Below are 26,751 nucleotides of genomic sequence, written 5' to 3'. Positions count from 1 at the left end.
ATCTGGCACATAGTAGGTACTTAATAAATGCCTGAGGAATACATGAGTAGATTCCAAGTGCCCTCTTTGTTTCTAACACACTAGGTTTTCCAACGCTCGACAAAGATGGTCTGGAAAGTAGGCACACGTTGAACCTAATTCATTGGGAGGCTGTGAGGTTTGAGGAGAAAGTGCACCTTAGACTCTGTGTAAGTTCTCAGTCAATGTACCCTCCACAGGAGCAGGCATTTGTCTTGTGGTCACTTCTGTGTCCCCAGCAAACTAAATAGGTCTGTGCTCCTAGTAAACAGCTGATGAATCTTTGTTGGATAAATGTATATCATCATTGCTTCGGGAGATCTGGGGCCCTCCAACAGGTAAGACTCCCCAGGCTAGCGGCATTGACTTCACCAAAGAAGGAAAACCAGGCAAACTTGTCTGCAACCCCTCCTGCTTCTAAGAGGCAGACACTGCAAAGCGGTCTCAGCATCTTTAATAGGAACATTAAACAGCCAGTGAGAATTATTCCAGGACAGAGAAAGCTTTCTTCCAGGAATGCTTCGAACAGGATGTGTTTTCATCCCTGGTTTAATATATAATTTGCCTTCTGGAAAAGGAGCCCAGAGAGCTTGGCATGATTTACAGACAATGGACAATGGTCACAGTTTACCAAGCATCTCCTTCCTCCTGCAAGGAAGGAGAAAACTGAACAGTGCATGCTGGGTACAGAAAGATCAAGAGCAAGAGGGTCTGACCCGTACATTTCTCAGAAGGCTCCATTATGGTAGTAATCCTGGGACCAGCCGGCTAAATGCCATATGAGTGCTCGGGCCGGTGATTGGGAAATGAACACATAATGCCTGCACCGCTCTCATTTGAGCAGCTCCACCAGAAACCTCGCCAGTTTTTCAAGGACAGAGGTAGGGACAATCCTGTTTCCTCCAGCCCCTTCCAGTCAATCCCCACCAATCCCAAAGTCCAGTGCCCCGACCCACATGACCTAGGCTCCTTGCTGGGTGAAGGGAGGGCTTCAGGTTAGGACTCCATGGTTCATGGAAAAGACAACCCCTCTACCACTCTGGCCCTCAGCAGGGGAGCTGGAACCCTTAACTGTCCCTAGCCTCCCAATGGAGGTTTGGTTGAGAAGGGGAAAACAGCCTCCCCGCCCCCATTGGATTTATGGAGATTCCCTCCCCCCATCCGTTTAGATATTAACTCAGCCAGGACAGGCCAACGCAAACAGACCAGAGCTGGGGCGGACAAGAGGACAGACATCTGTGGCCGGTGGCCTTGCGTCATCTTCCCACCGCCATGGACATGCACTGTCCCCCGGGCTTGATTCTGCTCCTTTGGGGGATCCACCTCACCCAGGCTGAGCCATTGTGAGTCTGGGAAACCGAGGGGACTGGGCCGGCTGCCTGCATATCTGTGGTCTTGATGACTCCCTGCACAGGACCCCATGTGTCTCTGCTGTTGCCTCCCCCACAAGAGTCCCTGTGTGCCTCTGTATTTGTCCACTGGCAGGTACATCCTGGTGACCCCCCGAGTCGTGCGCGTCGGCAGCCCTGAGACCATCCTCGTACAGGCTCACTCAGACTCCGAGCAGCCCCTCATCGGAACCCTCAAAGTGAACCTCACTGTGTGGGACTTCCCCATGAAGAAGACGGTGGTGGCTGAGAACCAGCTCATTCTCTCATCAGAAAACCACTTTATGAACCAGGCATCTGTGGTGGTAGGTGACAGGCCAGGATGGGTGGTTCTGGGAGGCTCTGGGCCAGCAGCAAGGCTGGAGAGGGACAGACGGTAGAGGGACTTCCCACAAGAGACGCGGGAATAGACTCAGGGCTTGGCTATATTTGCTGCTCCTTACGTCCTGTCCATTTAGAAATCAAAAGTCCCGAGTCTGGGCTCCAAGAAGGGCCATGATTAACCCATATGATGCCTCTGTGCGAATTAATAAAAGGCGTCCTCTGCTGGTGGCTTGGGAAACCGAGAATGGCCTGGATTGCATCCCAGCCTTGGCTGGATGTCCTCGTGCAAGAGCAAACTGCACAGCCTTACACGGTGACCTCGCTCCCAAAGGCAGAGCCAGAGGGCGCCCACCCAATTGCTTCTCCCAAGATCTGGCCCAGGCTTTGCCTCCAGGCATGGGGACCCCGGCGGGGCCTGAGGAGCATGCGCATCTCTTCCCAGATTCCTGAAAGTCTGGTATACCCCCCACAACCGGGACAGCAGTACATCATCATCCGGGCAACCTGGACACCAACCTCGGCCTCCTCGTTCATGGAGAAGATGGTGCTGGTGGCTCCCCATGCGGGCTACATCTTCATCCAGACAGACAAAACCATCTATACCCCTGAGCACTTGGGTACAGCCTCTGTGGCACTTGGTGACTCTCACCCCAGGCTCTCCCACTGCCCAAGACCCTCATGACTACACCCTCTTCCAAACTCTATCCAACGCTTAGTGTCTTCCCTCCTCCTCCAGTTCAATACCGGGTGTTCACTGTGAACCACAAGATGGATCCTGTGACCAGGACATTCACTTTGGAAATCAAGGTGGCCTCTCCTGATGGGAGGGTGGATCCTGGACATTGGGGTGAGAGCATGTGCTGAAGGCCTGTGCGTATGAATCACCCACCCCCTGTCCCCACAGAACCCAGAAGGGATCACTGTGATCAGCCAGGATCTGGTGGCCCAGGGAGGTTTCTTCGCCAACTCCTTTCACCTCCCAGAGCTCATCAGGTGCCCTGCTGGAAGCCCTAGGGAAGGAGGGCGGGAGGGTCTCCTCAGTCTCCATCTCTCCTAACTTTCTGTGCCTTAGTCTTGGGACCTGGAGCATCGAGGCCAGTTATCGCTCTGCAGCCAAGCAGAAGTTCAAGGCAGCCTTTGACGTGAAGGAGTATGGTGAGCAGGGTGTGGCAGGGAGGGCGAGGAGGAACACGTCAGAAACTGGGCTGAAAATGGAAAGGAGATCTCATGGCACAACTGTGTGCCGGGGCCCGAGCTGGGAACTGGTGAACAGGACTGTGTGTTCCAGCCCTTGGGGTTTGCCAGCGTCACCAGGGACGAAGTGGGACAGCAAGGGGAGGAGGGGGAATGGTGAAATGCTGAGGTCTACTGCCCTTACTCCACCCAGTGCTCCCATCTTTTGAGGTCCGGCTGAGCCCAAACAAGACTTTCTTCTACCTCAGCGATGAAGCTCTGGGTGTGGACATCCAGGCTTTGTGAGTCCCCTTCCCCCTCCCAGCCTGGCCAGAGGACCAAAGACACCGAGAAACTAAAGGGTAGAGAGAAGGGGGCCACTTCTGTAGCACCTAGGGTGTAGTAGAGGCACTCTCTGCCACCCATCAGATATTCTTGGCCACCTACATTGTCCCATGAGATTGTATAGGGCCACGTCTGCCACCGGTGAGGTTGTGCAGACCACCCCTTCGGGTTTCTGGGGTTGTACAGGCCACCTTGCTTACCGAATGGTAAACACATGAGATGTACCACATCTCCTGGTTTGGACCGTTTCTGAAGGTCCCAAGGTTGCACGGGCACCTTTGGCATCTTGTGAGGTTATTCAGACCATCTTTACAGTTCTATGGAATTGCAAATGCCACGTTTGCTGCCTTATGGGATTTGTAGACCGTCTCCACAGCTCTATGAGGTTGTGCAGGCCATGTTGTCTACCTAAGGCTGTGAGGACCATCTCTGTCACTTCTTAACGTTACACAGATCATTCCTGCAGCTCTATGATGCTGCGCAGGCCACCTCTGCCACCCCATAGGTTGTTCAGACTTTTATGTGGCTCCACATGGTTGTACAAGATACCTCTACCATCTCATGAGGCCGCACAGGCCACCTACAACCCAACAAGGCTTTACACGACATATTTACCACCTCCCAGGATTTTGTTCGTCAGCAATGAAATCGTCTATGTTTCCAGGAGCCACCTCTGCCCTTCCCAAAGTTTTCTAGTCAATGTTGCAGCCCTGTGAGATCATACAGGCCACCTCTACCGCCTCATGAGGTTGTGTGGGTGCTTCAGAGACAGCAGAGTGACCCTTTATCCTCCAGGTATATATTCAACAAGCCAGTGGACGGACATGCCCTGGCCATCTTTGGAGTGAAGCTGGATTCCCGTCGGATACCCATTCAAAGCTCCCTGCAGAGGGTGGAGGTGACCAAGTCTGGACTACTCCCCAGCCTCCCCTCCCCCAACCCTCTTCCACTTCCCCAGAAAACCATATCCTTTCCTTTCTCTTGCCCCAAGAGCAGATGTCTAAAGGCCAGGGTCACATCTCCCTTCAGAAGGACACACTGATGGCTGCATTCCAAGGCCCAGAAGAAGACTTCATTGGGGCCTCAATCTTTGTCAATGTCACCGTGTTCTCCTCAGGTGCCACTTTCACCCAAACCCCTGGTTGAGGTCAGGACACTGTTCTTTCCCAGTCCATACATTCTGTCTATGTAACCTTGGGCCACCTCCTGCCTCAGTTTTCTCATCAGAGAAATGGGAAAACACTTGTAGGGCTGGCAGGAGTTGAAATTGTGTTATTGTCTTTCCCTATCTTCACCAAGATGGGCCTCCCATACCAGCAGCCCCACCACTTTCCCAAGACATTGAACCTCCTCTGACAACCTCATCATCCCACTGTCTCTACAGGGGGTGAGATGGTCCAGGCCGAGACCTCGGGGGTGAAGATCGTCCGGAGCCCATACAACATCAAGTTCATAAGGACACCCCAGTATTTCAAGCCAGGAATGCCCTTCCATTTTAAGGTCAGGGTCTGGGTTCATTCTGCCTAGGGACTCAGGGCCCCACCCCCAAAAAGATCTCCCAGGAAATAAAAACCCATATGGGTCTCATCTGCCCCTGATAACTCATCTATCATGCCCCTCAGACCAATCCCAAGGTTCCCTCAAGTCTTAAGCCATGTCTCCCCAAAGCACATTGTTGGCTCCAGAATATCTCTATCGGGGCTTAGGAGTCACAGTCAGGCTAGAATGTAGTACTTAGGGTTTTTTATCTTGAGGCTACACTTGCAAGCATGCTGTTTTGTCAGACATTCATTTGGGTTGACTTAGAGATGTTTGATGGGCATTAGGAAAGCTACAGCCACTCTTTGGTACCAATCTCTGAGTTTTACCCAAACTCTGAGTTTTACCCAAGCCCTCCATGCCTTCAACTACCTTCTCCATCCCCAATTCCAGCCCACCCCCATCCCTTGGGCACACCAACACCCACCCAGGTCTACCACATGTGGTTGTGCACTGCAAAACTCTAGGGGGTGCCATTCATAAAGACTCTAATATGAATGGTATTTCTGGTGTTGTCCAGTACACAACTTACACAGCTGTACAAGGCAGTCCTATCAAGATTGCATTCCCAGTTCCCACCTTTCATGCCAGTCCACTCCCAAGCCTGTCCTTCATCTCACCCCACATTTCACCCCAGGTCTTTGTCTCAAATCCTGATGGGTCCCCAGCCTCCAGAGTCCTCGTCCGCTGCCAAAACCACAAAGTGTACACCTTGGCCAGTGGGGTGGCCACTCTGACCATCAACACAGACGCAAATATGGAGCAGCTCCCTATCCTGGTACCAACCTTACAGGGCAGGGATGATGGGGTTGTATGAGCTGGAAGGAATGGGAGTTACTTGCCCCTCACTCTCCCCAGGTGGAAACTGATGAGGCTCTCCAACCAGAGGAGCAGGCATCTGCCAAGATGACGGCTTGGCCTTACTCAACTCAGAATGGGTCAGGGAACTTCCTGCACATTGAGATGAAGACGTTAGGCATAGAAGTTGGCAACAACATCCATCTGAGCCTCAACACAAGGCATCAGAACCCTGAAACCAAGGAGCATATCACTCACTTCACCATCCTGGTGAGAGAGAGACTACAACCAGGATTTGAGTCAAGGAATCCTTTCTCTAGAACAATCTTGGCTAGCTGGGTTGGAGAAACTATGAACAATGATGTGAAAGTGGGAACCATCTGGGATGAGCTCAGGCCAACGGGCTGAAGCAAAGGGACTCTGAACTCCCTTTTTGGGCTGATCCTAACTTTCTCATCCTTGGCTTCCCTTGTCTCTAAGGTCCTGAGTAAGGGTCAGATCGTGTGTGCCAAACATCAGTTAAAAAGTCAAGGAAGTGTCTACACGTCAACCACTATTGATGTGACTTCAGAGATGCTGCCCTCTTTCCGCGTCCTGGCCTTTTATTTACTGCCCAGGGGAACAGGCCAGGACCCTGAACTGGTAGCCGATTCCATATGGATCGATGTGAATGACAAATGCATGAGAACGGTGAGCCAAACTCCTTCAAGTTGCACATCACCATCGTAAAATTTGGAAGAAGGTCTGTCCAACTTCCAGGGCTCCCAGTCTAGGGACCCGTGAGTGTAAGAGGAAGAGATGTGGCCTTAAAAGCTCAACTTGGAGTTAGAGCAAAAGCAAGTAAATGTATGCAGTTGGGATTGGCCTGGTGGAGTTCTGTAATGCTTCAGTAGAGCAATAATAACGTGAACCTGAAAGTGGACTTTGGGGAGCCCCTCGGTAGCCTATTAGCCCCCTTTTCTGACATCTCTCTTTTTCCTAGCTCAGCTGAAGGTTGGCTTAAAGAATGAACACTTTGCTTCTTTGGAGCCCAACAGCCAGGTGGAAGTGAAGGTGACAGGTGATGCAGAGGCCACGGTGGGGCTGGTGGCTGTGGACAAGGCTGTCTATGTCTTGAACAGCAAACATAAGCTTACACAGAAGAAGGTAAGAGCATGTAGGTTTGGGGTCGAAAGGTTGCCTAGACATTCTAGCTGGAACTTCACCTTCTTCAGCTGTAAAATGGGCAACATTGATGGTTGCAAAGATTCAAGGAGCTAGTGCACAGCATAGAGATTGGCATGTGGTACGGGCTCAATAAATGGGAGCCAGCAATTACAGTGCAATATTGCACTTTTCCTGGATGGGGCCATATAGGCTCAATATCTAGGTTCCTCTCTTGACTCCCAGGTCTGGGATGTGGTGGAGGAGCATGACATTGGCTGCACAGCGGGCAGTGGAAAAGACAATCTTGCTGTGTTCAAGGATGCTGGATTGGATCTGAAGATGAGCACAGGGATGGACACCCTGGCAAGCTCAGGTACAGGCAGGGGATGGGAGGGGGGCAGGTGGCAGTCAAGGACAGAGGCAATGCTGTATAATAGTTAAGAACCATTGGCGTCTAATGGTTGAAAACCATGGGATTTGGCATCAAACAGATGGACTAAAATCCAGGACCCTGACACTTACCATGAGCCAGTCACATTTCCTCCCTGAGTCTCAATTTCTCTGTCCATAAAATTGGGGTAATAATACAAGAAACTAACTGTCTGTTAGTTAAGAAACAGGTTTGGTTATGTGTATCGGAGATACAAATTAACAGTAGCTTAAATAAGATAAAACTTCATGTCTCTCTCAGTAACAGTCCAAAGATCATTCTGGGACTCAGTCTCCTTCTAGTTTGGTGCTCTGCTGTATTCCAAGATAGCACCTCATCAGGACCTCATTCCAAGCATCAGGATGAAGTCTAGAAGGGAAGGAGAGGACACTTTTTTCACATGCCCTTGGCCATTACACAGTCGCATGACCCCTCCTAGGTGCAAGGGAAGCTGGGAAATGTAGTCTTCGTTCTGAGTGATATAGAAAGGTGAGGGTTTAGTTGCCACAGATGACAGGAGGAGACAACTTTCAGCTATAAATAGTGATATTAATAACAGTTTCTATTTACTGCAAGCTAGACCCTGTGCTAAGTACTTCTATATGCACGATCTCATTGATAGAACTATGGTTATACTCATTTTACACAGCTGGGGAAAGTAAATGTCCAGAGAGGTTAGTGACTTGCTGAAGACCTCATAGCTTTTAAGTGGTGAATTTTGAATATGAGGAACCTGTGGAATGAAAATGAGGTGATTCATGGGGTGGTCGGTTAGCTCAGTTGGTTAGAGCGTGGTGCTAATAACACCAAGGTTGCCAGTTCAATCCCTACATGGGCCACTGTGAGCTGCGCTCTCTTTTAAAAAAAAAAAGGAAAAAAATGAGGCGATGCACCTAAAGCACTGGGCATACAGTAAGCACCCAATAAATACCATCAAAGATATTTCTAGTGATCTTGACAATTGTCCTCATTCTTCCCTCTGACCCCCAGACTGGCACTGCCCTCAGAGCCCCCCTCCCAGCCGCCGCCGCCGCTCCCTGAAAAGACTGGAGACCAAGAGGAATGCAGGTCAGGGCTAAAGCTGGACGTACCCCTCTTGGCTTCCTAACCTACTGTATTCATCAGGGCTTGGGACAGAAAACTGAAATCACTAGGTTTTCAAGCAGGATGGGAGGGATTTAATTATCGGAGTTTGGTGCTTTCAAAATCATTTGGCGGGCTGTAGGAGTGGAAGTTGGAAGGCTGCTTGGTGGAACTCCCCACTGTAGTTCTTGCAATGCAAGGAATCTCATGAGGCTAGTGGGTAGATAGTGGAACATGCAATCTTTCCGATTAAAAAAACACACATAGAGTCTATTATCCAACTGACACTGTACATAGTTATTACAATATTATTCACTATATTCCTTATGCTGTTTTGTATACCTGAAACTAATTTTTTAAAAACCTACACATAGATTGGGGCTCACACATCAGCTACCACTGCTGCGGGGACAATGGTCTCTGCTTCTCTTCCACCTTCCAAATCTCACACAAGAGCATCTTGGGGGCAGAATCTAATTGCATCCAGAACTGTAGTAGGAAGAGTCTGGGAAATGTAGTTTTTAGATGTCAGGCTTCTGTGATACTGGACGGAATGTAAACAAAAGGAGAAATGGGTGCTGAGTGCCATTGGATAATATCTAGCTCTGATCCTGAGGTTCTAGGAGAACGATTGTGGTGTTAGAAACATGCTTTCTTATGAATATTAGATTTTCCAGTCTCTTTGAGCAACACTAATGACTTGTTGGATCTAAATAAAAGGAAAATAAATGAAATCTAATAAAATTCAAGGTAAAACTCTAATTACAGTATCAAAAATCATGCTAACCTTTTTGGGGAGGTTTATAATATGAACTGTTGTTTTGTTTATGGTAATGATCAGTCACATTATTTAACTATAGATGTTCCAACTGTGGTGTATGGTGGACAATAAGGTTTTTAAATTGTGATCATTTTATCTTTAAGTGCATTCTTTCAGTTTGCTAATTTAGAAGCATTCAGCTTGACATCATGCTTTGCAACAAGTTCTGTTTTCATTTCTTAAAAATACATAATGAAAATTGGGAGTCAAAATGGCATCTTTTATAAATAAACGTGGCATTACCAATCCCTGTGAAAAAGGAGAATGAGGAGGGGTGGAGGAGGGAAGGAGAAGCAACATTAGCATGGGTTCTAGTCCCACCTCTGCCACTTGTAAGCTGTGTGACCCTGGGCCAGTGAATAGACCTCTCTGTTGTTCAACTTCTTCATCAGAACTCAGATACAGGCAAAGTGCGAGGACCAGTATCTGCCAGAGTTATGGCTAACTAGAGGCCAAGCAGACATGGTTTTGAAGTGGTCGGCGCCACACTTCCTCAGGTCTTACCCAGTCCCTCTTCATCCCTCTAACTTTGGCCCACAGTGAACAAGTTCGAGACAGAGCTGGAGCGAAAGTGCTGTGAGGCTGGACTCCGGGAGAGCCCAGTGGGACTGTCCTGTGAGGAGAGGACCCAGCATGTCCGCTATGGGCCAACTTGTGTCACTGCTTTCCTGAGCTGCTGCCATCTATCTGAGGCCCTGACTCGGGAGGCCCGGGAAGAACAGCTGCTTCTGGGGACAAGTGAGGGGACCACGGCAGGAAGCACAGGACTGGGGGGTTGAGAGGTTGGGAAGGGAGCCATGGGACAGGTCAAGGGGTGATATGGGCCATAGGGGAACGAGGTGGGAGGACCCCTCTGAGGAGGCTGCTGAGCCAGCCAAGGGAGACGCCGCCCCACACCCCCTCCCTGCAGCGGATGATGACGAGGACTTTGAAGACATCTTTCTGGAGGACCTGCCTGTCCGGACCTTGTTCCCTGAAAGTTGGCTCTGGAGGAAATTTACTCTGCCAAAAAGTGAATCGGGGTAGGAACACCCCCACCCATGCCAGCCTCTGGTCCCTGGCCCTTCCACGCATCAGTGGACGTCCATCACAGACAATGCCCTCAGTGATGACATTGAGCTCTACTCCCACGATTGAGCAGAGTCCCATGATAGGCACTTCCCTGGATGGCAATACAGATCCCAGTTCCCCCAAAACGATGACCCTCTCGTGACGCTGCCTCTTATGAGGTGACCCACTGAGCCCTCCATAGTGATCATAGCCCTGGACAGAGGGTCTGTCCAGACAGCACCACCTCACTGACACCCTTCCCCGCCCCGCCACTTCCAGGAGCATCTCACACTACAACATTCTTGTGAACCTGCCAGATTCCATGACCACATGGCAGTTTGTGGCCGTCAGTCTCAAGGCTGGACAAGGTGACCCCACAAGCCCAATGCCGAGAGGACAGGAAAACGTCCAGCGGGGTGCAGGACAGTGGGATTCTGCTGAACTCCAACATGGTCTCCTGGTTCTAGGTCTCTGTGTCTCAGACTCCTTTGAGCTGACCGTTAGGAAATCATTCTTTGTGGATATTAAGCTGCCCTTCTCTGTGATCAGGAATGAGCAAGTCCAGATCCAAGCGGTGCTGTACAATTTCAGGAACCACCAGGTCAAGGTGAAGCCGCCAGCCCTCCCTTTCCTGCCAAAACATCTGTCAGTGTGCTTTATAAAGGGGATGGGGTGTGTCATTATTCAAAAAGGCCGGAAAAGTGGTGGCCCTTTTGAAAAACTTCTAAGGTATTTTCTTATTGAAACCTCACAATAACCTCAGCAGATGGGTGCTATTATTGTTCTTTAGAGATGAGGAGAGTGAGGCACAGAGAGGTTAAAGGGCTTTCCTGAGATCACACAGCACGTAAGTAGCAGACGGGGTTTGAACCCAGGCAGTGTCTTTGCTGTCAATCAGTATGCTATGCTATCACCTGCTCAGGTTTCAGGGTCAGGACAGAGGGGACTATGAGTCCAGGGTCCTGGGCCCCCAATGCTTCAGGACCCCCCACCTGCCAACTCTGCCCCAGGTCCGCGTGGAGTTCCCCTACAAGGAGCCGCTGTGCAGCGCATCAAAGCCAGGAGCCCCATCCCGCCAGGTGGTGGTCGTGCCTGCCACCTCAACCAAGATGGTGCCCTTTGTGCTTCTCCCACTTGTGGCAGGCAAAGTGGATGTGGAGGTCAAGGTCGTGGGCTACGGGGTGCAGGATCACGTGAAGAAGACGCTCCTGGTCCAGGTAATGGACATCCCCTCTGCCTTGCTGTCAGTGCAGACAGTGGGGCGTTCCCTGGGCCCCAGGCTGTGGGACCACAGGAGGGGCAGGTGGGCCCAGGGCAGGTGGCCTCCTAGATGGAAGAGAGGTGAGAGAATGGATCTGAAAGTTCAATCACAGAGCTCCCACTTTGCAACTTTGGAGTCAGGCCTGGGTTCAAATCTTGTCTCTGCTGTGTGACCTTGGGCAACTCACTTAACTTCTCTGGGCCGCCATTTCCTCATTTGCAGAGTAGGGATAATCAGCATACCTACAAATAGACAGCTGTGACAATTGCGCACAACTGTGTGTAACCCATCAATAAGACTTTCTTTTCTTAACAAACACATGCTTAGCTCTTATGATATAGTAGTACTTTAAAAATATTAACTCATTGAGCCCTCAGAACAACCTGAGGTAGGAACTATTACTCTTTTGACAAATGAGAAAAGTGAGGCACAGAGAGATAAAGTAATTTGTCCAAGGTCACACAGATAGGAAGCAGAAGAGCTGAGATCTGAACCCAGGTATACGAGTATCAGGGCTCGAGAGTCTGATCTTACTGGCTAAGCAATGTTTCCTCTTAGTGTCATTGCAATTGTCATTATTGCCAGTGTTGTTTTGTTATTTTTAACTTGCTTCCTCATTGTATTTCACAGGCAGGAGGGCAAATAGAAAAAATATTTCATAGCATCGTCCTGAACCCCCAAGGTTTGTGAGGTCTAAAGGGAGCATGTGGGATCCTGGGGACAAGCCAGGGCAGAGGAAGGGGTTAAAAGGAGGGGGTCTGGCCAGGTGGGCAGTCCGAGCTCCTTGCAGGCTCTGTGCCCTCTGACCTCCTCAGCCCCCGGCCTGCTTATCACAGGTCGGTCCCAAGTGGAGGTGCTGCCAAGACAGAATGTTTGGAACAAGGTGCCCGATACAGAGGCAGAAGTGTTCATCAGCGTCCAAGGTGCTGAGGGCAGAACAGGCTCCTGGGGGGGCGGAAGGTGGAGGGGGCGCTGGCTTCTCCGGGACCTGCCTGGGCACAGTGGCAGCAGGACCTGGCAGTGCCCATGTGGGATGACCGGCGGCTATGGTGGCTTAGGCCATTCCCGAGGTGACCTTGCCCGCCTGACAGGTGACATACTTGGGGAGACAATCCTGGGCAGCCTGACACCCAGAGAAACGCATGAGCTGCTGAGGCTCCCAACAGGCTGCCCTGAGCAGACGCTGAGCAGTCTGACACCCGTGATCATCCTGACCCGCTATTTGGACACCACGGGCCAATGGGGCAAGGTCGGGGTCGAGCACAGGGACCAGGTGATGAAGAACATTGTCAGCGGTGAGTGCCATTCCCCCGGGACCTCGACGAGGGTGCCTGGGGCACCCCCAGCGTTAGAGGAGGCCCCCATGGGACCCTCCCAGACAATAACACCCAAACCCTGACTCACATCCCAGGTGACAACCTGATACCAACCCCCATGTGATCCCCAAACAGTAACCCCCGAATAGTCATCTCCAGGTGACCCTTCAATGACTCTTGAACTCTGACTCCTTTTCCAGTTGACAACATGATAGCAAGTCCCCCAGGTGACCCCAAACAGTGACCTCCCACGTTACTCCTTCACCTGGACCCCCCCTCCCAGGATACAGTCTGACGAGAGACACACTGGTTTACCCCAAAGAAGCAATCCCCCAGGTTATCTTATATTCAGACACTGTCCCAGGTTATACCCAGTCAGTGCCAGGTCCTGGGTCACCCCCAGGGAACCTCCAAGCAGAAAACTCCAGAGTCCTCAGAACAACCTGAGGAGGTAGAATAATCCCAGGTGGTGGCCTCCCTCTGGGTTACACCTGAATGCTGACACCTCTCCAGGTTACAGCCAAACCTCCATGTAACAGCCAGAGACGAACACCTCTGGTTACAGCCACACAGAGACCCGCAAGTTAATTAGGCCACTGACCCCTCTTCCTGGTTAGTCCTAGACACCAACTGTCCATGCGGGTGCTCTCAACAGTAACCCCCAGGTAACACGCAGACACTGTCACCGTTGATGTTACACCCGAGTATTAAACCTCCAGGTAACCTTCAGGTACCACTCAACCAGCAATGCTCAGAACATACCCGAGCGGTGTCCTCCCAGACAGCGCCCAGGAGCAGCCTCCTCCAGGCTACACAGACATGCTGACACCCTAGTTTGCAGCAAAAACAGACCCCCAAAAAGACCCCCAAGTGGCGCCTTAGGGTGCCCACTTTCCCTGAGCTCTCTGAGTAGCGACTCCCAGTCTCAGCCTGCCCCAGATGGGGTGGTTTCCCAGGTTCCTCCCCGATGCCACTGTGCACTGCCCCCCCCCCCCGTCATCCCTGGCTGTAACCTTTGTTTACACCTAGGCCCTGCAGCTCCCTCTCTATATACCTGGGCAAGTCCCCTCCTCCAGGTTGCATGTACATGGGCTGCACCCCCAAATCTCACTCACACCCTGCCCCCCGAGGTTATACCTGATAACTGACCCCGCCTTCCCAGCTACACCCCAACATCCATCCTCCCTGCAAGACCTCCTCCACTGTTTCCCCAGGATACACCCGGATGCTGACCCATCGCAGCACAGATGGCACCTACCACATCCACAAGGGGAACCCGGGAAGCACCTGGTAAGAACAAGGACGCTGGCCTAGAGCAAGCCCAGGGGCCAGCCTGGGGCTTGCTGACCCCACAGCCTCCGTGCTGCGGGGTGTGGGGGCGGGCAGCCCCAGGCAGCGGCGTCCATGCTACTAGCTGTCAGTCTGGAGCCCCGTGGCCCTGGTAGGTGTCTGTGTAGTGTGCAGCCCCTAGCTTAGAGCCGCCTTGGCTGCCATTCCCAATAATCACCCACCGCGTTGCCCTCCCTACAGGCTCACGAGCTACGTGTTCCGAGTTTTCAGTCTGGCCTACCCCATCATGACCGTCAGTGTGATTGACCGGCACTCTCTCTGTGCCATTGCCCGGTGGATCATCACCGACAGGCAGGCGGAGGACGGACACTTCTTGGAGAAGGGGCCTGTGATCATGGCGTCCATGCAGGTGCCCACAGCCCCCCTGGTTGGGCTGTTCAAACAAAACCCAGGGCTCGGTACAGTATCAGGGGATTGCAGGCCCCTGCCCTGTTCTTGGGTAGAATGAGAAAAGGAAAGAGCCAGGACCTGGTACCCAGCATCACCTCCCCCTGCTCTGGACCATGCTGTATTCTGTTACAATGTGGGGGAGGCTGGGTTCATCTGGAACCCCAGCTCTCCCTCACCCTCACTTCGAAAAGTCAAGCATCCTGTCCCTTCTCTCACTGGGCATGAGTCCACTCCACCTGCCAACCAACATGCCGGGCTCCAAAAACAGCTTTCAAACAGCATGGGAGGTCTCTCCTGCTCAAACACCTTCCATGGCTCACAGTTGCCAACAACAATGTCTCTCTACTGTATCCCTCTCTTCTGTATCTCCTCCCAAGCCTCACCCCTTACTACTCCCTGTTCACAGGTCCCTCAGACTCACCTCCGTGTCTTTGCTTGTGTTGCTCTCTCTGCATGGAATACCTACACCCCATCCCTTTTTTCTTCACCCAGCCAAATTATATTTTCTCTTTAGATTTCTCTTTAGCTCAGACACCACCTCCTCCAGGAAGTCTCCCCTGAATACCAGCCCTGTCTCTGTCAGTATCATTTCATCTATCACATTATTCATTTATTCATTCAACAAACATGTGTATCAGGCCTGTGCTAGGCAGAGGGGAGACATAGCAGTAAACAAGAAATTTACAGCCCCTACTTTGTAGAACTCACAAGCTGGGGATGGGGGGAGGCAGAAGTTCACTAAATAATTGGAGAGAGTGATTGTTTAAATCAAAACTGGCCATGTTCCATGGGAGATAAATACCAGGAAAGAGTAATAGGGGTCATGCCTGGCCCTGGAGGTGTCAGGGGAAGCCTGCAAAACGAAGTGACAATAAAGCAGCAACTTGAAGAGGAATAGGAGTTGGAGGGGTAAGAATGGGAAGAGATCTCCAGGCAAAAGGAACAGCATATGCAAAAGGCCTGAGGCTCTATCATGTTTGAGGAGAAAGAAAAGAGAGCACTGTCACCAGAGCCCAAAGATGGAGGAGAGAGTGGTCCATCCTAAGGCATGAGAGGGAGGAAAGACGTCAGGTCCTGAAGACTACAGAGCCTTGGGGGGCCTCAGGGAGGATTTGAAAGTCTTTTCAGGGTTTGCTTTTTCTATGCTGTGAACCCTTCCAGGAAGGGAAGCGAGTCTAGGTCATTGTAGTTGGCAAGTGTTTGCTGAATAACACTCTAGAGGAATGAAGGAAACAAGCAAACACAGATTGCACCCTCAGAGAAAGTGAGGGCTTAAGGAACCCAGAGGTCTGTGTGAGTAAGAGCCTGACGTTTACTGGAAGGTGATACTGAGAGGGGTTACAAACACAGGTTTCACAAGCTCACAGATCTGAGTTTCTTTCTACCAACAAACATTTGTGCCAGGCACTCTAAGTGCTGAGGATCCCGGGCCAACAATACAGATGAAAATCCCTGTCCTTGTGGGGTGGGCATTTTAGGAGTAGACAAGCAATAAGCGAAATGTAGACATAATTGACGTGGCATGTTAGAAGTGACATGGAGCAACATGCAGGAAAAGGGGGAATCGATGTGATGAGGGTATAATTTTGAAAGGTTTCATGAAGAGATGATTTTTGTACAAAGATAGGAGGAGATGAGGGAGCAAGTCATGTGACTAACTAGGCAAAGGGTCTTCCAAGCATACGGAGCAGCATGTGCAAAGGCCCTGAGACTGGACTGTGCCCAATACATTTGAGGAACAGTGAGGAGACCAGTGTGGCTGGACAGAGTGGGCAGGGGGAGGAGGTAAGGACAGGGAGGTGTTGGAACAGAGCACGCAGGGCCTTGTGCGCTGCAGGAAAGACTTGAGCTTTTCCTCTGAGTGAGGTGGGAGCCATGGAGGGTTCTGAGCAGCGGAGGGACATAACCTGATTCAACAGTCCACAGGCTTCAGTGGCCACTGTCAGAAGAAAAGACTGTGGGGGGTGTATTAGTTTCCTAGGCTGTTGTAACAAAGTACCACAAACTGGGTGTCTTAAAAACAATAGAATTTTCTTTATTCTCTCATAGTTCTAAAGGTCAGAAGTCCAAAACCAAGGTGTCAGCAGGGCCATACTCCTTTGGCCGGCTCTAGAGAAGAATCCTTCCTTGCCTCTTCTACCTTGTGGATCCTAGAAATACTTGGCGTTACTTGGCGTGTAGCTGCATCACTCCAATCTCTGCCTCCATCTTCACATGCGTTTTTCCTTCTGTGTGTCTCCGTATGGCCTTCTTATAAGAACACTAGTCATTAGGTATAGGGACCACCTCAAGTCAGTATGACCTCTTCTTAACTAATTACATCTGCAAAGACTATTTCCAAATAAAATCACATTCTAAGGTTCTGGGTGGACACGAATTTCGGGAGGACACCATTCAACTCAGTACAGGAGTTGAGGGTAGAAGCTAGGAGACTAAAGAGGAGTTTGAACCCTAAGTCAGTCATTTACTAACAATGGAAAGACTTTGCCTCTCTGACCCTCAGTTTCCCTAGCTCCAGTTACATGGAAATACTGCAAGAATGCTCTGAAATGGCATAGAGATCTTAGCACAGCACCCTCCATGGCTGTTAGCTCTTGTTAGTAAGGCAGTACCCACACACACAGATATCAAGATGGCATCTCCTCTCTCTCTCTCTCTCTCTCTCTCTCTCTCTCTCGCTCTCGCTCTCGCTCTCTCTCTCTCTCTCGCTCTCTCTCTCTCTCTCCATCCTGCTTTTAGCATCATCCAGCTTAGAGCTGAGCACCTGGGAGCTTTCCAAGGTCAAACAGGAGAGGTTAGGGAAGGTGTCTCCAAAATGCTAAGGGGATCATGGGTGTGGTTCTGCATCCACAGGGTGGCTACAGAAGCTCCGAGGCAGACGAATCCCTCACAGCTCTTGTTCTGATCGCCCTGGATGAGGGGAAGGAGTTATGCAGCCAGGAGATACCGGTAGGACCCAAAGAAGAGGGCAGGATTTGCAGGGCGCCATACCCCCTGCACTCAGGGATCTGCCCCACCCTCATGGCCCTCTCAGTTCATCTCTCTCTTCTAACTCCCAGACGCCTTTCCTCTGAACACCTCTCTCTAGCCTCCTTTCTCTGACTCTCTAGGATTTGATTGCCAGCATGGAGAGAGCCCGTGATTTCCTGGAGAGACGCCTCCCCGACATTCAAACAACCTTTGCCATAGCCATAGTCTCCTATGCTCTGGCCCTCACCGGGAGCCCCCGAGCCAACGACCGCCTTGACAGCTTTGCCAGCCCTAGTGGGTGGGGGCCATTTCTTAAGCAACTGTGTGTTAACCACAGTCACGGGGGTGGGGGAGGGAGATTGCATGATCCGAAATCCAGTAACATGACTCATCACCCAGCATGTTTAAGCACTTATGGTGTGCCAACCCTTGAGCTCAGACCCCTAGAAGTCTAATATGGTCTCTGCCCTAGAAGTTCTCACCGTCCCTGGGGGAGGCAGACAGAAGACAAACAAATTAATAGAGAATTACTAAGTGAGATAAATGCTGATATGAAACATACAAAGTGGGTGGGAGAGATGAGCAGGGGAGAGGAGTATGGCTTGGAGGTCTGGGACAGCCTCTGTGAAAAGGGGACCTCCAGCTGCAATAAAAGATGAGAAGGCCTACCTCTGTGAAAGGCCAAGGATATTCCAAGCTAAGGGAACGGCACGTGCAAACACGCGGAAGTGGGAAGGTTCTTGGAGTGGTCAAGGATGGAAAGAAGGTCATTAAACGTGGGTAACTGGGAAGGGTCTGCCTCCCGTGGCCTGCCCTATCTCACCCCCGAGTGCCCTATTCCATCCTCTCCATTCCCCAAGTCAAGGAGTAGAGTTAGATGAACTTGTTTTCTGTAGGATTGGAGGGACCCCCAAGGAGCTTCTTTGAAACTCAGTTTCCCCATCTTTAAATCGTCTGTCTCTTAGAGTGATTCCGAAAAAACAATGTCCATATGCCTCCTCAAAGAGGTTCACATAATGTACGTGCTGGATAAAATAGCAGATGAGAAAAATTGATCCAGATGACCCAAGGAGAGGGCCAGTTTAGTTTAGGCGGGCCCAGATCTGGGCGACAAGGTGGACATGCATCTTCTAGACAGAGACCACTGGCGGACACGCAGAGACAGGAAGTCCCTGTACACCATTGAGGCCACCGCCTACGCGCTGATGCAGAAACTGAAGCTGGGTCGGCATAATGAGACACACGCCATCGCCAAGTGGCTGCTGGAGAAGCGGGAGCTGGGAGGAGGCTTCAGGTCCACGCAGGTGACCCGGGGCTGGGGAGGTGGGGGCTGGGGCGGGGGAGGGACGCCGAAGTGCTGCCGCGGACGGCCCGCCCGAAGGAGCTGTCCGTGGTGCTGAGTCGCTACCGCGGGCTCCCGGGGCGCTGTCTGTGGTGCTGATCAAAGATCCCCATCCCAACACCCAGACCACGGTGGTGGCCATTGAGGCCCTCATCCGCTTCCGCGAAGCTGTCCCCTTTGACAGTGTCCAGGACCTCCGCGTCCAGATCAGTGCCCCCAAGAGAGCCTTGAACATGGAGTGGCTCATCAATCAGAACAACGCTTACCAGCTGCGGTCAGCAAAGGTAAGGTGTGGAAGGGTAGACGGGAAGTCCACACAGACGTGACATTGCAGATGAGGCCAAGAATCACGCGCCTGCCAATCTCCTTCCTCAAGATTATCTCACACCACTGGTTATACTGCCGCTGTGTTGATTCATTTGTTGCACAAACATTTCCTGAGCGCCTACTGTGTGCTAAGCATTCTCCTGGGCATTGGGGATACATTATGAAAGGTCTGTGGTCCCTGCTCTCACAGAACTTACAGTCTAGAAAGAAGGTATGACAATAAATACATTCTATTTTAATCTTTCTGAACACAGGGGAAAGAAATGTGTGTAAAGAGGAAAATAACCTGGGTGTGGGGAGTAAAGTAATCTCCATGATCTTACTCCATGGAGGAGGTGACATTTACCTTCAATCATCTGATGAATCTTAATTGAACACTTACTGTGTACTGGACACTGTTCTAGGTGCTAGGAATATGACCATGAAGAAGACCAAAAAAAATCCCTGTCCCTGTAGAATTTTGTAGTTTGGTGGGAAGACAGACAATAAAGACGTGTGAATGAGTAAAATATGTAGTGTATCAAATGGTGGCAAGTGCTATGGGGGCAAATTAACAGGAAGTGGGGTGGGGACATCAAAGACTTGCAATTTCAGATAGTAGGATGGGCAGGGAAGCTCTTACCAAGATGACATTTGAGCAAAGATGTTAAGGAAAGAAAGGAGTAAGCCTTGTGGATATCTAGGCAGAGGAAACAGCTGGTGCAAATGCCTTAAGGCACGAGTGTTCCAAGAACAGCAATAAAGTTTAAGCAGGGGTGGTGTGATTGGATGTGAATTTGTAACATTTTACTCTGGCTCATGAGGGAAGAATATGTGAGGGGAACAAGAGTAGATATAGAGACGCCCAGGATAAGGGTCTTGTGGGGGCTCCACGCGTGGGGAACTTTGTAGACACTGCCAAGTGGACAGATCAGAGATATACATTAGGACACAGCCTGAGTCAGAAGTTGTAGTTGATTTGTGGTAGAGTAGGCACCGCAAATGCTCTATCAGGAAGGAAAAGTAAAACCATCTTTCCTCCCTACCCCCACTGCATTTGAGCCATGTTTTGCTGCTTTCTATGCCTCAAATCCTCCTTCCCCTTCCCTTCAGTTTTCTGCTAAAGACGACCTAGAGATCACAGCCAGCGGCAGTGGGAGAGGCACCATCTCGGTAGGTCAGGGGTCCCATCCTTGTGTTCCTTAGCTGGAGCCCAGGGTCCCCGTAGTTGGTGGGAATAGAGGCAAGTCTGGACTCCAAGACAAGATAGAAATCAGCAAAAAAAAAAAAAAAATAGCTACCATTTAGAGCATTACTGTTTTCTAAAGCCAAACTAAAGACACTTCAACCCTCACCCTGGGAAGTTGGTAAAAATATGGAGTCCATGCAACAAGTGGGAAAATAGAGGATCAGAAAGGTTTTCACCTGCTGAGTTAAGAGTCAGAGAAAGTAAAGGCCAGAGGTTGTTGGGCCTCTCTGCCCCTCCCTGCTGAGTTCCTGAGAGAGGTCTCCTTCCTTGGCCCACAAGGGAAGATTCTCCCTCCAGAGTGTCTCCCAACATCCAGAGGCTAATTTCACCTACCCCCAATATCTGAGCCAGTAAATCCAGTACATCTTCAAGCCCCAGGCCCTGTGGCTCAGGAGGACAGCCCTGTTGTTCACCAAATTTAAGGCAGCCTGTTCTCATGTTTCTGGCAATGGAGTCATGGTTGAATTGCTGGTGTTGTTGTGTGGCCTTGGGCATGTCACACTTCTTGAGACTCAGTTAAATTTAAATTCATTAAAATTAAGTAAAATTTATAATTCAGTTCCTCAGTCACACTACCCACATTTCAAGTGCCTGATAGCCACATGTGGCTGGTGGCTGCAATACGGACAGGGCACATAGAGACAATTGCCATTATTGTGGAAGGTTCTATTACACAGAGCTGGTGTAGCCTCTATAGGGTTTTCTGACTAGGGCACTCAGGGATTGGGGGAGGGGGCAGACTTTGCTATGAATTTCCCACAGGGGCAGAAACCTGGGTAGGGAAGGACTGGATTGAGGAGAAAAGGGAGTGAGTGCGGATGGGCTCTGATACCTTATCTTTCCTGGCAGATCCTGACCATGTACCACAGGTCCCTAGAGTCCTGGGAGGACACCTGCAGCCTGTATCGCCTGAATGCGACTCTCCACAGTACCCTGGAAGGTGTGCCTGGACCCAGCAATGCCCAAGCCTTTCTCATTATTTTATTTTAGTTACCATTCAATAAGCACATTTGTTGCTTTAGTTAGCCATTCAACAAATAATTATTGAGCATTTACTATGTGCCATGCCCCGCTTCCTGACCCTCTTATTTAGAGACATAAACAAGAAAAATATCCTCTCTTCTCTCTCCTGGAGCCTACATTGTATTAGGGAGAGACAAGCAATAATATAATCATAAGCATGTACAGAGGGTGCCAAAAAATGTAGACACATTTTAAGAAAGGAAAAAACTATTAAAATTGTAATACTCAATATACACTGAAAACAAAAGATGAATACAAGTCACGTCTGACTTCTGCAATGACAAGAGGGGCTCAGAGTGGTTCCCTTCAGCGTCCAGACACTTCTGATTACGGCCAACGACTGCTTGAGCAACGTTGGCCAAAGTGTCCGCTTGTATACAGTTTTTGGCACCCCGGTATTATACCTCTACTATTATTTATTTACAACATAAAAGACTCTACATTATAAAAAATAAATATGTAGCACAATAGCAGGTGATGATAAGTACCATAAAAAAATAAAGCAGGGAAAAAAATGATACAAACTTGGAGGAGATCCAGGGGAAGCTCTCCGAGGAGGTGGCGTTTGAGCTGAGTCATGAAAGGAGTGAGAGAGTGAGCCGTGAAGGATCTGAGGGGAAAACGTTCCAGGCAAGGGGTAGAGTTTTAGGAGAAAGTTGGAGAGGTGACGGAGACAGATGGTGCAGAGACTTGCGGGCTACAGTGAGGACTCAGTTTTGCTCGGAGTGAAGTGGGGCCACAGAGAGTTCTGAGCAGAGGAGGGATGGGACCTAGCACAGCGTCGCGCAGGCTCCCTCTGGTGGCTGGAGGGCAAATATGCTGCAGAGGGCAAGGGCGGGAGCTGGGAGACCCAGAGGAGAGGCTGCACTGGTCCAACAAGAGACGATGAGGGCTGGACTACGGTGGGGCTATGGACGTGGGCAGACATGGTGGGATTCTTAGAGTTCACAGTCTGGGGGACCAAGAAGGATGAGAGAGGACACTGCCATTGGGAGCTCACTGTGGGGGTAGGGAAAGCAAGCCTCACCAGTCCCAGGACTTTTAGGGATTAAAAGTGACCGAGGCTTTCGTTTGGGCCCCATTTCTTAATATGTAATAATAATAACTGACAGGTATAAAGCACTGGTTAGGTGCCGTGTTAAAAGATTTATTTGTATTAACTCACTTAATCCTTATAACAACTCTGCTGGGTTGGGAATACCGTGATCCCTATGTACAGATTACAGAACCGAATCATAGAGAGGTTAAGCAACTTGCTCAGTCACACCACAGAGTCAGGATTTGAACGCAGGACGCTAGCTCCAGAGGCTATGTTACCCGGCCTCTAAACTACTGCCTTCTCTCTGCAGAAAATAAAAAGGGGGAAGAGACCTTCCAACTCCGGATGGAAACAAGGTCAGAGCACCAGGATCTTGGGCTAGGCGGGAGGAAGGACCCACTTCCTGGTATCCAGACTCCTTAGCAGCTCTCCCTGTGTGCTGAGTGGAGGGTGGGAACAAGCTAGGCCTGCCTTCCCATGCCTGCCCCCTTATTCTACCTCCCATCCTGCCTTCGGCTGTCTGTCTCCTATTCTGCTCCCTACCCTGCCCTCTTGTGCTTGTCGACCATCCTGCCTCCATTCTGCTATGTCCCGGGATGGCGGGCTCGATCACGGTAACACACCCCAGATGCCCAGCGCTGGCTCCAAGCCCCGCAGCTCTCTCCCATCCTCATTGTCTGCAGACATCCCAGCCCCCAACCCAGTCCTGCTCTGTTTTGAAAATGCCATCTCCCAGATCTGCTCCCAGATCTCTCCAGATCTGCCAACTTGGTGTCAGGCTCTGTTCTAGGAGCTGGGGCACCCTTCCCTGCCTGGTGGAGCTCACACCTTATCAGGGAAGACAGACGATAACCAAATAATCACCCAGAATCAATGTAAAGTGACAACTGTGATTAAATGTGGGAAAGGAGCTACAGGAAGGCAAATTAGAGAATGATCCGGTGTGTGGACCCGAAAAGGCTTACCAGAGGGGGTGATGTATCAGCTGAGATTGCAAAGATAAAAGGATGTTTCAGGGCAAAGAGGAAGGAATGAGGATTCCAGGCTGAGAGAACAGCATGTGCAAAGGCCCCGTGGCAAGAGAGAGACTGACACTTGAGAGCAATCACATGGAGGCTGGGGTGGGAGGAGGTGAAGTTGAAGGCTGAGAGGCATTTAATAAAAGTTGTTAAGCAAGGAGGTGACATATCAGATTGCTGTTTGTTAAAGTTGTATACTGTTGGGGGCAGAGGAGTGATGGGGAGACCCAGGAAGAGGCTACTGCACTCTTCCAGGCAAAAAATGATGGCAGTGGGAGCGTGGGGGGAGAGGCAAGAGGAAGAGACTGGAGCTGTGAAATCCCCAGATTCCAGGGTGATCGAGAGGCCACAATGACCATCATGGAGGTTTCCCTGCTCACTGGCTTCTACCCCAACCAAGATGACCTCAAACAGGTAATGTAGGTCCCACCTGCCCACTGCTGAGCAGGGCAAAGTGCCCTGGCAACATCCCATACTCCCAGTGTGGGCAGAGCTCAGCATCTACCCTTTGTTAGTGCCCCGGTCACTTCTGGTTGTCTTCCTGCCTGACCTTAGTCAAATCCTTGCCCTGATTGTGCCTCAGTTTCCCCAGCACTGAAGCTGATTGGACAAAGGCTGAGAGTTCTGAGAGTTACTTCACACTGATTGGAGCTCCTAGGGCTGTGAGCCTGGGGGGCACCAGCTGACCTGCCATCCTCACCCTGTACTCCAGCTCACAAGCGACGTGGAGATGTACGCTTTCCAGTACGAGACCAAGACGAGCTCCAGTGACAGCACCGTTGTCCTCTACCTGGAGAAGGTAGGAAGGTCGGATGTCCACCAGAGTCCTGTGGGCAGCTCGGTGGGCAGAGAACCCAAGGTCTGTGAGGTTCTCTTGGGTGATGTTGCCAGAGAGCAATGCCATCTGAGGTCAGAACCTCAGTAGTCAAGGCCACATGGTCAGTCGTTATGAGCAAGGCCCTGGGGAAATCGCCCTATGGTCAGTGGCCCTGGTCACCTCAGACAGAACTCTCTCCCCTAGCTCTCCCACAAGGAAGACACGGTTCTGGGCTTCCGGGTCCACAGGATGCTGCACGCGGAGTTCTTGCAGGCCGCCCAGGTCACGGTCTATGACTACTATGAGCCTTGTGAGCAGGGGAGGCCTGGGGGTGTAAGGGGAAGAGGCCTCGAGGGCAAGAGGCCTGCTAAGGACTGGGCCAGGTGGGAGGGATGAGGGGCAGGTGCAAGAAGGGGAAATAGAGCGCGGTTGAGAGGGGCCTGGGCATGGGGGGGGCAAAAAATGTGCTGGAAGGAACCTAATTGGGAGTGGTGATGGGGTGGTCAAAGTGGTGGGGAAGCCTGGAAGTGGGGGGGGAAGGGTATGGCCTGCTGGGGATGGGCTGGGGGGGGAAGGGGCGGGTCTTCAAAGGGGAGGGCCTATTGAGGGATGGCAGGGACGGGCCAGGCAGGAAGGGGCCTGCGGGGCGTGGCCTGCGGCCTGCGGGGGGTGAGGGGGTCAGACAGTTCTGGGAGCGGAGCCAGGCGCGCCCCCAGCCCCCAGGAACGCAGGCTCTAGCCAAACCCAGGCATGTTCCCCGTCTCTCAGCCCGGAGGTGCAGCTCCTTCTACAACCTGCCCACAGAGCGATCCGACCTGCGGAAAATCTGCCACAAAGACGTCTGCAGATGCGCCGAGGGTGAGGGCATGGGGACACGAGAGCCTGGGCTGCCAGGTTGGGAGTACCGGAGCCCTCTGTCACTTCCTGAGTGCTGTCTGGGCTGAGTTTAGGCAGAGAGAGAGACAGCGAGTTAGAAGACAGAGACAAAGAGAGACAGAGAAAAGGAGATCCAGAGGTAGAGAGTGACACACATACACTCAGGCACAGGCGAAGTTGGAGAAAGGCCAGACCCAGAGACCTGGGGCTGGATGGAGGTCGGAGGGGCAGAAGGCCCCTCCCCAATGCAGCCAGAGCACCTGCCACTCTCACCCTCCAGAACTGTGCCCTACCCCGAGGAAAGCCAGCAACCGGCTGAAGCAGGAGGAGCTCCAGGCGGAGGCCTGTGAGGCAGGTGTGGACTTTGGTGAGTGTCAGGTGAGGCAGTAGGCAGGAAAAGGCCCGCGCGCTGGTCAGATGCCAACACGATGCCCTCCTGCCCACCTCTCCCCAGTGTACAAGGCCAAACTGGAGGCTGTGGAGGCCTCTGCCTCCAACCCTTATGTCTACTACAACATGCAGCTCCAAGCCATCATCAAGAGTGGTATGTCCCAGGGGGCAGAGAAGGCGGTGGGGCCCTACCCTGGGGGGGGCGATGTGGGGGGAGGGTCAGGCGTGTGCCAGCTCACACATTGGGTCTTCTCTCCTCCAGGCACGGACTCCGCCACGCCGCTCACCATGAAGAAATTCGTCTCCCATGCCACCTGCCACGACTCCCTGGAGCTGCAAGAACAGGAGACATACCTCATCATGGGCCAGACATCAGACCTGTGGAGAGTCAAATCTGAGTGCGTGGGGGCCTCCTGCTGCGCCTGGGACGCAGGCCTGGGCCCCCTTGCCTCCCCCTGGCCCAGCCCTTGGTGTCAGAATCGCTACTGCACCTGTCAGCAGGAGTGTGGGGTTTCAAGGCTGCCCTGAATGGAGGTGCAGGCTTGTACACTGCACAAGTCCAGGGAACACCATCCACGCAGAGACGCTGTCGATGTAGATTTGGTTTTCTAGCAGTGGGCAGTAGAGTCAGAGGAAAGGGGACTTTTCTAATCCCCTGATGAATGGGCTAGAGGCTGGGGGACCCCAAGATGGCCCTGTGGAGAGGACATAGGCTGAGACTCTGGAACGCTGCCAAGCAGGGCAGAGGGGCAAGGCAGGGAGGTCTCCACACCTCTAGGGGCACCAGGCTCTCCTCACCCTCCTGTCATCTCTGTTCCACAGTTACACCTATGTCCTGGGCAAGGAGACGTTCCTCATGCATTGGCCAGAGAATGGAGATGTGGGAAAGAAAGAATTGCTGGGCCAGCTGGAAGGATTTTCGGAATACATGAGCACCCATGGCTGCGAGTCCTGAGACTCTGCGACCTCTGCTGCTCTCAGGGTTATCTCCAAGCAGGCCCTGGCCACTGGGCGTAACCCCAAATAAAGAACATGGAATGTCATACCCAAGCTCTGGGCATTTGTTCCTGTTCAGCGTTGAGTGGGGCCTGCACAACCTGCCCTGGCATTGTCTCCTCCCTCTCTCTCCTACTCCATTCCCATCACACTGGCCTCTATTGTGTCCTTTCAACATCCAAGCGGACTCCCACCTCAGGGCCTTTGCACTCACGGTGCTCTCTACCAGGTACACCCTTCCTCCAGATATCTGCATGGCTTGAACCCTTCTGTTATTCAGAGAAGGTGTTTAA

General features: G+C 51.5%; 2 protein-coding genes across 2 annotated transcripts in view; one reads left to right on the top strand and one right to left on the bottom strand.

Moving 5' to 3' along the window:
- Positions 1-22,023, bottom strand: part of COL5A3 (collagen type V alpha 3 chain) — a 74,379-nt gene extending 52,356 nt beyond the window's left edge. Inside the window, exon 1 of the mRNA XM_081077226.1 lies at positions 21,847-22,023. The gene's annotated coding sequence lies outside the window, so the exon portion shown is untranslated. The remainder of the gene's footprint in view (positions 1-21,846) is intronic.
- On the top strand, positions 1,291-26,417 carry LOC308509315 (complement C3-like; the record flags this gene model as incomplete). The annotated part of the gene is made up of 41 exons (XM_081077230.1): positions 1,291-1,361; positions 1,504-1,711; positions 2,173-2,347; positions 2,467-2,537; positions 2,635-2,723; positions 2,803-2,885; positions 3,118-3,205; positions 4,044-4,146; positions 4,245-4,365; positions 4,633-4,748; positions 5,425-5,565; positions 5,646-5,855; positions 6,066-6,275; positions 6,573-6,731; positions 6,975-7,104; positions 8,152-8,229; positions 9,605-9,802; positions 9,975-10,086; positions 10,394-10,482; positions 10,582-10,721; positions 11,125-11,331; positions 12,006-12,057; positions 12,212-12,298; positions 12,467-12,670; positions 13,906-13,981; positions 14,222-14,390; positions 17,285-17,380; positions 17,542-17,695; positions 18,536-18,705; positions 18,869-19,027; positions 20,163-20,222; positions 21,148-21,238; positions 22,671-22,716; positions 23,706-23,793; positions 24,092-24,178; positions 24,401-24,506; positions 24,965-25,054; positions 25,353-25,439; positions 25,527-25,616; positions 25,725-25,860; positions 26,285-26,417. The coding sequence occupies 41 exons, from the start codon at positions 1,291-1,293 to the stop codon at positions 26,415-26,417; spliced, it is 4,980 nt and encodes a 1,659-aa protein (XP_080933356.1).
- Positions 26,418-26,751: the final 334 nt, after the last annotated feature.

The sequence above is a fragment of the Rhinolophus hipposideros genome (genome assembly GCF_964194185.1).
Source record: "Rhinolophus hipposideros genome assembly, chromosome: 16".
Taxonomy (NCBI): Eukaryota; Metazoa; Chordata; class Mammalia; order Chiroptera; family Rhinolophidae; genus Rhinolophus; species Rhinolophus hipposideros.
Note: the sequence above shows the minus strand (reverse complement) of the source record. Positions and strands in the feature narration are given on the sequence as shown.